The 12,285-nt window shown below is 39.6% G+C and overlaps 1 protein-coding gene across 2 annotated transcripts in view; it reads right to left on the minus strand.

The window, feature by feature from the left end:
• ZFAT (zinc finger and AT-hook domain containing) overlaps positions 1-12,285 on the minus strand; it is a 159,371-nt gene that overhangs the window by 24,597 nt on the left and 122,489 nt on the right. The window contains exons 12-14 of one of the 2 annotated variants that reach the window (XM_049765565.1): positions 11,639-11,757; positions 5,622-5,748; positions 2,806-2,936 (exon numbers count right to left, since the gene is read on the minus strand). In XM_049765565.1, the coding sequence (XP_049621522.1) occupies positions 2,806-2,936; positions 5,622-5,748; positions 11,639-11,757 (377 nt within the window). The remainder of the gene's footprint in view (positions 1-2,805; positions 2,937-5,621; positions 5,749-11,638; positions 11,758-12,285) is intronic. The other variant, XM_049765564.1, reaches the window with a different exon arrangement.

Consider the following 12,285-nt stretch of genomic DNA (forward strand, 5'->3'; position numbering starts at 1 on the left):
CTGACTCTGACAACCACGACTGAGCAAAACCTTTCCTGAGACCAATAAGAAAGACCCTGGACTGGGATTTGTACAAAAACCAAGATCTCTAATTCCAGAAGTCTGACTCTGACAACCATGACTGAGCAGAACTTCTGGAACCATATGGAAAGACTCTATCCTTGGCTTCATCCTAGGATCTGTGCAAAAACCAAGATCACTAATTACAGAAGACTGACTCTACAACAACCGTGACAGAGCAGGACTTCTGAAACCATAAAGGAAGACTCTATTCTAAACTTTGTCCTAGGATCTGGCAAATACCAAGATCTCTAATTACTGAAGACTGATTTTGACAACCACAACTGAGCAGAACATTTCCTGACACCATAAGAAGACCTTGGGTTCGACAATGAGCATGTCTGGAGCCTGTAGTTGTTCCCATGACATTATGCTTCAAAGGTGGAGAAATCCTGTATATATTAGACCACGGGGATTCCCTTTCTAATTTTTCCAATACTAACTGTGCAAAAAAAAAAAACAACAAAAAAAAAAAAACCACAAAGCCTTGCTTGCCACACCAGCCCTCCTTCCTCTCTTTGTTATCTTCTTTCTTGTTTAGTTATTTATTGTTGCTGTCATGTTTTTTGTCATTGCTTATTTTGTTTTGTTTTTACTTTTTTCTTTTAAATTAACATTGATAGCTCCTAGATGGACTCCTCCCAGTTTTTTTTCTTCAAAACAGAACCACAAAACTCGAATCATCTTGTTCTGCCTCATAAATTGGGGGGGGGGGGGGAAGAGTGGATGATACCAGAAGCAAACAGTTGCATAAACACTGAATGGAAATAAAAAATGATCAGATCTAAATACCAAACCCAAAGTCAAAGACAACAGAATCAAGATTCCCAATCTACAGCAAGTTTTATACAAAAGGGATCTGTTATACTAGCAGTCCAGGGGCAAAGTGGGGAGGTATGGGAACAGGGGTAGAGAGAGGACAATACTGGTGGCGGGAATGGCCCTAATTCACTGACACTATGTACCTTAAATGTAACTGTGAAAGACTTGTAATTCACATTGGTCACAATAAAAATTTAAAAAAAAATAATAAACTTCTAGAAATTAAAAATAAATATATTAAACATATTCAAAAAAGAGATCTGTAAAACAGTATGGATTTTTCCATCAACAAAATTGCTTAACTTAGAAGTAGATCGATCTGTTTTCAACCAACACATAATACTAAGCCAATGCAGATGAAAACACTAAACTCCCATCCATCCTCTACCCAGAATTCCTATCTGAGAACAATGATAGTTGTATTGAAGATGTGCAGTTCAGACAATCATCTGGGCTTTCTAAGTTGTGTTAGTGGACAAGAAATCTGGAGTGCAACCAGAATTTATTGATCTCTCAGAGAATATGCATTGTATTATGCCACAGGCAAATGGTAGAAGAATGGGGACGATGTGGAGACACCACTGGGGAGTCAACTTCTGATTCATTCTACTTCTAGGTCACCAGGAAGATACCACTCAGGGGTTCCTACATGAAGTTATGTTAAGAAATATATTTGAAAATGCCAAGAGTCTTTTTCTTCTGCTAAGGTAATGGTTTCATGTTTCCTTCTTGTTGATTTGCAAGCAAACACAGATTATCTAGTAACTAAGATATCTCTTCCAAGTTTCTGCTCAAACATCAGAGATCTTCCCTAACAATCCTTTACAAATAAACCATCCCCAAACCGCAAATCTTCTTGTCTTGTTTTTCCAATTATATTTGCTCACGATTTGACCTGGTTATGTCCTGGCTGTTTATATAGGCTTTTTCTTTTTCCATTAGGGAGGTGTCTCCTTGATGATTAACACCATATACTAACAGTATAGGTTAACAGTAGGCTTGATGAAATGGATGACTGAAATAATTAATAACTCCGTAAAACTTTGGTTTCTGCCTTTCTCCCTAAGCCTGAACTTTGATTTCAAATTAAATACTCTGAGTACATCCTGATTCTACCCTAATTCTGATGTGGTACTGCTGTATTTCCCCTTTTGTGTTAAGCTAGCCTAAATCCTTCATCGAATGAAATAGGAGATAGCACAGAGAAAAAAAAGATGGTCTAATTATCAAACTCACTGTATTTTAACAGATGGTAAAATGTCTAGTGAGAATAGAAGAGAAAATGAGCCAAGCAGTAGAACAATTAATTAAGAAGACTAACCTTTATTCAAAAATTAGTTATTTTCTTCTTATCAGTTCAAATCCTTCATCAATTTGATCAAGTGATGCTTAACAGAGACAGGCTTATCATTAGGGGAAAAAAATCTGTTTTTCTCTCTGTCCCTACAGTCCTTACTAGTTCACTGACTATGAGAGCTGCTTTACACAATGTGTTTAAATGTCTACATCATTTTCACCCTGCATTATTTGAAAGACAATGAATAAAAGTTTTCCCCATTTTTTTCCTTTTGGACCACATCCAACTAAAGTCAGGGCTTCCTCCTAGCTCTATATTCAGGGGTCCCTGCTGTTGGGGCTTGGGGCTGGGGATCTAGCCCATGCCCTCTCAAGTAAGTGCCTAACCTACTATATTATTTCTTCCACTCAAAATTTTCCATTATTTTTTAAGTATGCTGTATTTCTCCTGTGAAATCCAGCATATATGAAGTACTGAAGATAATTCAGTTAGACTAAAAAAAAAAAAAAACACTCCACAATAACCAACATAAAATAAGAAAAAAGTAACTCAGAAGAATTTCAAGAGAAAGAAAGCATATGTGAATTTCAGGAGATGATGCAGAGGGCAAAGGTCAGGGGCCTTACCTGCTTCACGACAGTCACTGTCCCTGGTGCCATAGCAACAACAGAGGCAACGGCTGTGGCATCGTGGGTCTCAGTGCCCAACTCGATGATCTGCTGGAGGATGTTAACAGCGGTGGGGTCAAGTCGGTCGCCTTACAAGGAAGAAGCAAACAGGAGAGCCATTAGAGACACCACTAAAGATCAACGACTGCAAAAATCTCCTTCCACTGAGACCACTCATGAGCAGTACCTCCTGATGGGACACAAAGGCTCTTGAAACCCCTCACTTGCCAACTAAGGCCACTTAACAGTACTTTGCAGTTTACAAAGTATATCTCTTAAGAGTAGGTCAAGAACACCAAATAACATTGTTATAATATTATCATAGACTGGTATTCCCATGACCCTCTCCTCCACAAAAAATACAGAGGAATTTACCTAGGGTTATGTAGTGAGTTATATCACAAAGTCAGAACTTAAGCCCAGGTGTGCTATAAATTCAAACGTGGCAACATAAAAATACTTTCTAAAACAGAACTCTAAGATACACTAAGTCATGCAATGAACCTTTACATTGTTTTCTCTTGAACACACAAGAGAGTAGTTGGTTGCTGATACTATGTCAAATGAATCACACATGTTTGGGCAAAACATGTGAAGCATTCTCCATTGTCAATCCAAATTTAAGTCTGACATTCTGTTTTAATGGTCTCAAAAGACAGGAACCCATACCATTGGGTCAGCTTCTCAATGTGCCATTCCCACTCATGCCATCTGTTTGGCCATCTGTGACTCTCCTGGACACAGCACTGAGACCCTGATCACTATTAATTCACTGAAAAGGAAATTACTGCTGGATCTCCATGTTAGCATGTGACTGCAGAAATTATATTAAAATGACTCATACGTATTTATAGTGCACCAGTCCCTGTATATCCCTAACACACGCCCTCTTTTTCTATCTCTCCCTTTCTCTCCCCATCCCTCTCATCCTTCTTATCCCCTATTTATTCTCTTCTCCTTAAAAAATAGTCTTCATTCTTCAACCATTTACTCCCTTGGTGACCATTTCTAAACCTCAACTGTCCATCAAGAACCCAGTGCCCAAAAGGAATTCAGAGATCAAACTGCTCCTAGACACATCTAGATGGCTCTAAAGCCCAGTAAGAAAATGCCTTAGACAGTCAGGTTGGTTCCTATTGACAGTATGAACTGTGAAGATGAAGATTACTTGCTGGGAAATTATACTGTGAAAGGGTACAAGCCAGGTCCTGGCAAACCAAGTCCAGCGGTACATGTTGGATATAGTCCTGTAGGATACAAATCAGCAGGAGCAAGAAGTACACTGTAGGGGGCCCAGGATCCAGAGAAAGTGGGCCTAGCATATAATGATGCAAAGTATGAAGTATATTCAAAGTCAAGGGAAGAGATTTGTGAAAGCCTTTAGGAGTGAGTTGAGTGAGTGAGTGAGTGAGTGAGTGAGTGAGTGAGTGAGTGAGTGAGAGATGAGTGAGTGAGTGAGTGAGAGAGAGAGAGAGAGAGAGAGAGAGAGAGAGAGAGAGAGAGAGAGAGAAAGTGAGTGAATGTAGAGTGAAAGGGATAAAAGCAGACAGGCTCCCTTGGCAGTGCCTAAGAAACTGCTGATATACTGAATAAGAAGGAAGGATATCCTGAGAGAGAAATGGCCTTTGCTCTTGAAATCTCAGGTAACATCAGGTCTTGATTTCTCCCCTCTGCACGCCCTGACATTTCCAGGGCTTAGAGAGCAGATGGCCAGTGTCCTAATTCCCCCTGGCTCAGCAGGCAGTGATCCCAGGCTCGGTTATTAATCTCCCCAGAAGTGCCTGGCCCACGGGGCTTTTCTGTGCAGCTTTCCTACAACTTGGGACTTGGGGACTGAAGAACAGCTAAAATGGTGATCTCCTAACTCATCATTTTACTTCATTCCACACTTTTTGTTTAACCTGAAGGAAAAATGTTTCCCAAACTGTCCATTCATCATGAGGCTGACACCATTCATTATTCTTTTTTTTCTTTTTTTAAAAATAAACTCACATATTAGGGCTGAAACAATAATATAAGTAAGACATGTACCTTACTTATTCTCAACACCAATTTTATCCCTGGCACTGTATATAATCCCTCATGGACCAAAAAGAGTGATCCCTACGCAGAGTCAAGTCACCACTAGATGACCCCCAAATCCAAAAACCAACCTTACCCCCCCCCCAAAAGGTCCCCTAATCATACAGTTGAAAATAGTGCGATATGACATAAAACTTTGACTTGGATCTTTCTAAACAAATCTGAAGTAGCAACGAATGAAAACCTGGTATCTCCAAGGTGAACTCCGTCAAGGCCAGCAGCTATGGTACTGGGTGGGATCTTTCCCTTCCACCGGCTCACCTCACACCACTCACTGCACTGCCAGCCTGGCCTCTATTGTCCTGGAGTAAATCCTGAGTTTAGATGATCCGGAGGGAATATCGGAAGGGGGTTAGGTGCACCCTATGCAGATGAATGACCTAGATCCAAAGGTCAGTGACAATACCCCAACGTGGTAAATGCTTGGCCACCACTGGCTGAAGCAATGTTCTTCATTTGTGCAATGAGTGATCACATCTGCATCTCTCACAGACTACTCTGAGGATTCACGTGTTAATGTGGGTAAATCTGGCCCGTTATGAAGTGTCACCCTTGTTCTCTGAGCCAGACAATGGCTGGAGCCTGCAGTCAGACCCTGCCTCCAGGATTAAGAAAGCAAATCAGCTAACTCATGAATTCATTCACTCAACAGGTCTACTAAGGTATGAGAGGGCTACAGGACGAGCTCTTACCACTCTCAGATGTGTATCTCAAGTCCTGGAGTGCAGCAACCGCTGCTTGTGTCCCCTGGACATCCTCTTCGGCTTCTGTGATGTGCAAGTACTGGGTGGAGGGCTCCTCAGAAATTTCTGTGGCTGGCTAAAAAAAAAAAAAAAAAAAGAAACAAACAAATATAATTAAACTTTTAAGTAGTAAAAAAATAAAACCAGAATAACATTTATACCTTCTAAAAAGTCTATTCCCAGAAGCTCCATAAAAAGTATTAGGATACAACAAAAACACAGAAACAATACTTTGTAATGACTCATTTCCCTGACATTCCAGAGAGAACAAGTGTACCAATAGATGTCCCAAAAAGGAAATCTCTTTGCAAGTATGAAGATCTTTTAAAATCAGGTTTGGTGAAAAACTTTCTGCTATACATGCTTGCCATAAGGAACAAACCATGCAGTCTACAGTTCAGGATTACATGCACTCAAAGATTCTTGTGTGTATTCTTCACTGGCTCTTCTGTTCCCTCCCCCACTATGAGATCTGGTTCTTATCTTCCCCTTTACAGGGGCCTCATACCCATGTGGTTGACAGAAGAAGAACACAGCAGTGAGCACGGAGAAAGGAGGAGGAAAGAAGGTTACCATATTCCATAGGTAAAACATCTTAGCTACTCGTGCTAGTCTTTCTATATAACAAGAATGAAAAACAGAACTGATCACAAAAAATGCACATCTCTGCCAAATAAGGACTAGAGAATCATTCAGAGTTTAACCTCCTTTCTCAGAGAAGGGATGTAAACAAACTTTTACAAGAACCTGACCAATGTCCTCCATGAATGGTGGGAGAAAGGGAGAGAGAAAGGAAAAGAGATAAAGAGAGAGACAGAGGGCCGGGTGGTGGCGCTAAAGGTAAGGTGCCTGCCTTGCCTGCGCTAGCCTTGGACGGACCGTGGTTCGATCCCCTGATGTCCCATATGGTCCCCCAAGCCAGGAGCAACTTCTGAGCACATAGTCAGGAGTAACCCCTGAGCATTACTGGGTATGGCCCAAAAATCAAAAAAAAAAGAGAGAGAGAGAGAGAGAGAGAGAGAGAGAGAGAGAGAGAGAGAGAGAGAGAGAGAGAGAGAGACAGAGAAGTGGATTGAATACTTGTCTTTCCTGCGGGTGACCCAGATTCAATCCCTGACAGCCTATTTGCACCTCCAAGGTCATCAGGAGTGATCCCTACATACTAAACCAGGAGTAAGCCCTGAGTACCACTGGATGTGACTCCCCCCTCCCAAATAATGCCATTCAGAGAAGAATGGGTGTAGTTAAAACACAAGGAAAGGTGAACGTTTGTCTTAGTGACTTGGCTTAGGCTTCAGACAGTTGGACAACGGCCATTCACCCCTAAACCTCAGATCCCATCTATGGAACCAGACCAGTTTTCTGCATCAGTACCAGAAATTGGACTTCTACTGGAGAAGGCCCTAATGCCGCCCTGGCTCTTACTTGTTCCAGAGTAGGTTCATAAGACATCTTGATGACTTCGAAACAAGAACTTGAAGGAGGGTGTTCTTTATATGACTGAAACCCAACTACAACCATGTTTGTAATCAAATTGTATAAATAAAGATGTTTAAAAAAAAGAAAAGAAACAACAACTTGCTTTCAGGGAAGGGTTCCTTGCATTGCCACCTAATAGTGAGATGAAACCAAAAGATGCTTGACTTCCACATAGGATCTGTGCAAAAACTAGAATCTCTAACTACAGAAACCTGACTGCAACAACCATGGTTGAGAAGAACTTTTACTGGGACCACAAAGAAATACTTTGGGGTTAGACAACTTAGCCTGGAGCCTCTAGTTGGTCTTATGGCAGAATGCTTCACGGGTAGGGACTTCCTGTTTTTAGGCCAAAGGTTTTTTCCCTTTCTATTTTTCCCCAACTTTTGCTGCATCTATGCAAAAAAACAAAAACAAATAGGCAAACAAAAACCTGCCAGAAACATAACCCTTTTTTTTCCTTTTGGTTTCTTTTATTTCTTATGTTTAAATAGGAACTTCTGCCTTTTTCATAGACCCTTAGGACACAGATTACTTTGTTTTACCACATATTTCTGCATTTTTATATAAAACTAAGAAGAAAGGAAAAAAGAAAGAGTGAGGCTAGGGGCCAAGTGGTCTCAGGTGCATTAGTGGAGAAAATATAAGGACAGAACTAAATAGCCAAGCCAAAGTCAATGACAATAGAATCAAGAGACCTAAACTTTAACAATCTAAACTTAAATGGGCCTGTTATACTGGCAGGCAAGGGAGCAAAGGGTGGTGGAATAGGTGGAATAAGATGTATTCAGGTGGAGGGAGATTGACACTGGTGGTGGGAATGGCCCTGACTCACTCACTGTATTATCTGAAATTCAACTATGAAGGACTTCATAGATCACAATAGTTTCAATGAAATAAAATTTAAAAAAAATACAAGGAAAAGGGGCTAGAGCAAAAGCACAGTCATATAGCACAATTGCCTTGCATGCGGCCAACCAGGATTAAATTCCCAGCATCCCCCAAACCTGCCAGGAGTAATTTCTGAACACAGAGCGAGGAGTAACCCCTGAGAGCTGCTAGACATGGCCCCAAAACCAAAAAAAAAAAGGAAAAAGAGGCAAGAAGCATGTCACTAATACAAAGCAAAATGGATGCCCTAACACCAAAATCTATAGGAGCCAAAGTTATTTGGGGCTTACAGTATCCTGATATAGGCTTAGAATAGCATGTGTTTTTTCTATCAGAGCCAGGAGGCCAAATTCAATTCAATGTTTCTTGTCTTAATACTTTATGAATGCATACATGAAAGAAAGAAATCTTTCTTTTCTAAGTACCAGTAGGAAATGACCAGGTCACCACTACCACCATTACAAGGGGCAGCTGCCTGAACAGTGCTGTAGCTTCTGAAACCAACCCCATAAAATCAAAAGCCTTCCTAAAAACAAAAGCCTAGGCCCAGATGGATTCACTAACAAACTCTTTCAAACCTTTCTTTTTTTTTCTTTCAAACCTTTCAAGAGAAACCAATCCCATTCAGGATCTTTCATGAAACTGAGGAAACAGGAACACTCCCAAATAGTTTTTTATGAAGCTAACATATCACCCTGATACCAAGACCAGACAGAGATGCTGCAAAAAAAGAAAACTACAGATCATATATTTCTGATGAACCCAGATGCAAAGATCCTCAACAAAATCCTGGCAAATAGGTTTAAATGCTTCATCAAGCAGGTCATACATCATGACCAAGTAGGTTTCATTCCAGGAATGCAAGGATGGTTTAACATACAAAAATCAATCAACATAATACACCATATCAAGAAGAAGAAAAAGAAAAACAACATGATCATATCAATAGATGCAGAGAACGCTCTCAATAAGGTCCAACACCCATTCTTGATTAAAAAAAAAAAAAAAAAAAAAACCTCTCATCAAGATGGGAATGGAAGGAAACTTTGCTCAATATAGTCAAGGCCATCTACCACAAGACAATGGCAAATATTATTTTCAATGGAGATAAACTAAAAGCCTTTCCTCTAAAATCTGGTACAAGACAAGGCTGCTCTCTCTCACCACTCACTACATAGTACTGGAAGTTCTTGCCATATGATCAGGCAATAAAAAGATATCAAGGGCATTCAGATAGAAAAGAAAGAAGTCAAGCTCTCACTGTTTGTAGATAAGATGCTATATTTAGAAAACCCTAGACTCTACTAAAAATCTTCTAGAAACAATAGATTTATATAGCAAAGTGGCAGGCTACAAAATTAACATGCAAAAATCAATGGCTTCTTGAACACCAATAATGATAGAGAAGAAATGAACATTAAAAAAATCCCATTTACATTAGTGTCACACAAACTCAAATATCTTGGAGTCAACTTAACTAAAGAGATGAAGGACCTATACAAAGAAAACTACAAAACCCTACTTCAAGTAATAAAAGAGGACACAAGGAAATGGAGACACATACCTTGCTCATGGATTGGGAAAATTAACATCATTAAAATGTCAATACTCTCGCAAATCATTGTACAGATTTAATGCAATCCCTCTAAGGATACCCATGACATTCTTCAAGAAGTGGCTTGAACACTCCTGAAATTCATTTGGAACAATAAACACCTGCAAATAGCTAGAGACCCTTGGGAAAAGGAATATGAGAGGCATCATTTTCCCTAATTTTAAATTGTATTACAAAGCTGTAATCATTAAAACAGCATGATACTGGAATAAAGACAGACTTTCAGATCAGTGGAATAGACTTGAGTATGCAGAGAATGTTCCCCAAACATACAATCAATTAAGCTTTCATAAAGGGGCAAGAAACGCAAAATAGAGCAAGAAAAGCCTCTTGAACATATGGTGTTGGCACAACTGATCAGCCATTTGCCAAAAAGCAAACTCACACCCCCATCTAACACCATGCACAAAGGTCAAATACAAATGGACCTTGATATATAAAGACCTTGATATAAGACCTGAAAGCATAAGGTATATAGAACAACACACAAGGTAAAACACTCCATGAAATTGAGACTAAAGGCATCTTCAAGGAAGAAACAGCACTCTCCAAACAAGTGGATGCAGAGATAAACAAATGGAACTATAATAAGCTGAGAAGCTTCTGCAACTCAAAAAATATAGTGTGTAGGATACAAAAGCCACCCAAAGAATGGGAGAAACTATTCATCCAATACCCGTCAGGTAAGGGGCTAATATCTAAGATATGCAAGGTACTGACAGAACTTAGAAAGTAAAAAAAAATCTAACCCCATCAAAGTATGGGAAGAAGAAAAGAACAATTTCTCAAAGAAGAAATACAAATGACCAAAAGCACATGAAAAAATGCTCCACATCACTAATCATCAGAGAGATGCAAATCAAAACAACAATGAGGTACCGTCTCCCATCACAGAAACTGCCACACATCACAAAGGTCAAGAACAATAAGTGCTGGCGAGGCTGTGGGGGGAAAGGAACACTCATTCACTGCTGGTGGGAATGCTGTCTAGTCCAGCCTTTATGGAAAACAATATGGAGATTCCTCAAAAAACTAAAAATTGAGCTCCCATATTATCCAGCTAATCTTCCTAGAGATATATCCTAGGAACACCAAAATATAATACAAAAATGCCTTCCTCACACCTATATTCATTGAAGCACTATTTACAATAGCCAGATTCTGAAAACAACCAAAATACCCTTCAACAGATGAATGACTAAAAAAATGTGGTACGTATACACAATGGAATATCATGAAGCTATCGGGAGAGATGAAGTCATAAAATTTTCCTATACTTGGATTCTCATGGAAACAATTATGCTGAGTGAAATAAATCAGAGTGAGAGAGACACTCATCTATGGGATTTAAGAAAAATAAAAGACATTATTGTAATAATGTCCAGAGATGAGGACCGGAAGGACTGGCTCACGATATGAAGCTTACCACGAAGAGTGGTGAGTGCAGTTAGAGAAATAACTACACTAACAACCACCAAGACAATGTTAATGAGTGAGAGAACTTGAATTCCCGCCTCAAATCCAGGAAGGGGGAAGGGGAGGAGGAAGATGGTGGTATGGTGGTGGGAATGTTGCACTGGTGAAGAGGGGTATTGTTTTATGACTGAAACACAACTGTAATCATGTTTGTAATCAAGGTATACAGATAGTATTAAAAAAAATGAAATGACCAGATCCAAGAACTATTTTATCCTTGAAAGTACCTGGCACACACAGATAGTGTGCACTGAAGTAAAAATGTGAGGTCAATATATACTCATAAAACAGTCCAAATTCAACAGAGTCGGAATTCACATGCATGTTCCAGATCCCACCAAGCAGGACCCGTAGATAAGAGACATGATTTGAAAAGGTTTCCGAGTTCCCTAAGCAGTGAACATAATCCTCTGAGGAGCAGTACTTTGTGCCCAGTGGTAGGCTTTCCTGGATTGTCATTTATGTTTAGAAATGTCAAGATCAATGCCAGACTTTAAAAACTTACCTCCCATTTGGAGTCCCCTTCATTTTCCACCAACTTCAGACCATGTTTATTTTTCAAGTGCCTATTAAACTCCCATTTGGTGCCATAGACAAAGCTGCAAACAGGACACTTCAAACCACCTGCCAGCAGAGAGAGAAAAGTGTGCATAGCACATAAATTGGCAAATGCCTCAAATTTAAAAAGTGCAATATTTTATCTCAAATATTTGCCCTCAACCCACATTATTCTATGGTTAGAATACACTATGTGTGTGTTTCAGAACAGAGAATTTAAGACACAATTATTTAGAAAAAAAAATACTTAATGGCATTCACAGAGAACTTAATATATACTTAAACTTTTAGGTAGCAAGAGAAATTGAGATGAGTGACACTGCTCCCTTGGCCCAATTGATTTAGGCTTCAGCCCTTTCACTTAAAAATAACAATGAAGAAAACAAAAACAACAGATGAATAATGGCTGCTTTTTTCAGTGCCTTTGTCCCTAAACATGAAGGCCAGCATCCAGAATCTGTTTCCTTCACATTGGAAGCTAAATCACTACCAAAAATCCCCATTTCCAATAAAGGGCAAATGAAAAAGATGGCTGTGACCTGAAATGTCACTGGCTGCTGAACTCATTAAATTTTGCTTATGTTTGGGGAAGTG

Source organism: Suncus etruscus, chromosome 19 (assembly GCF_024139225.1).
Source record: "Suncus etruscus isolate mSunEtr1 chromosome 19, mSunEtr1.pri.cur, whole genome shotgun sequence".
Classification (NCBI taxonomy): Eukaryota; Metazoa; Chordata; class Mammalia; order Eulipotyphla; family Soricidae; genus Suncus; species Suncus etruscus.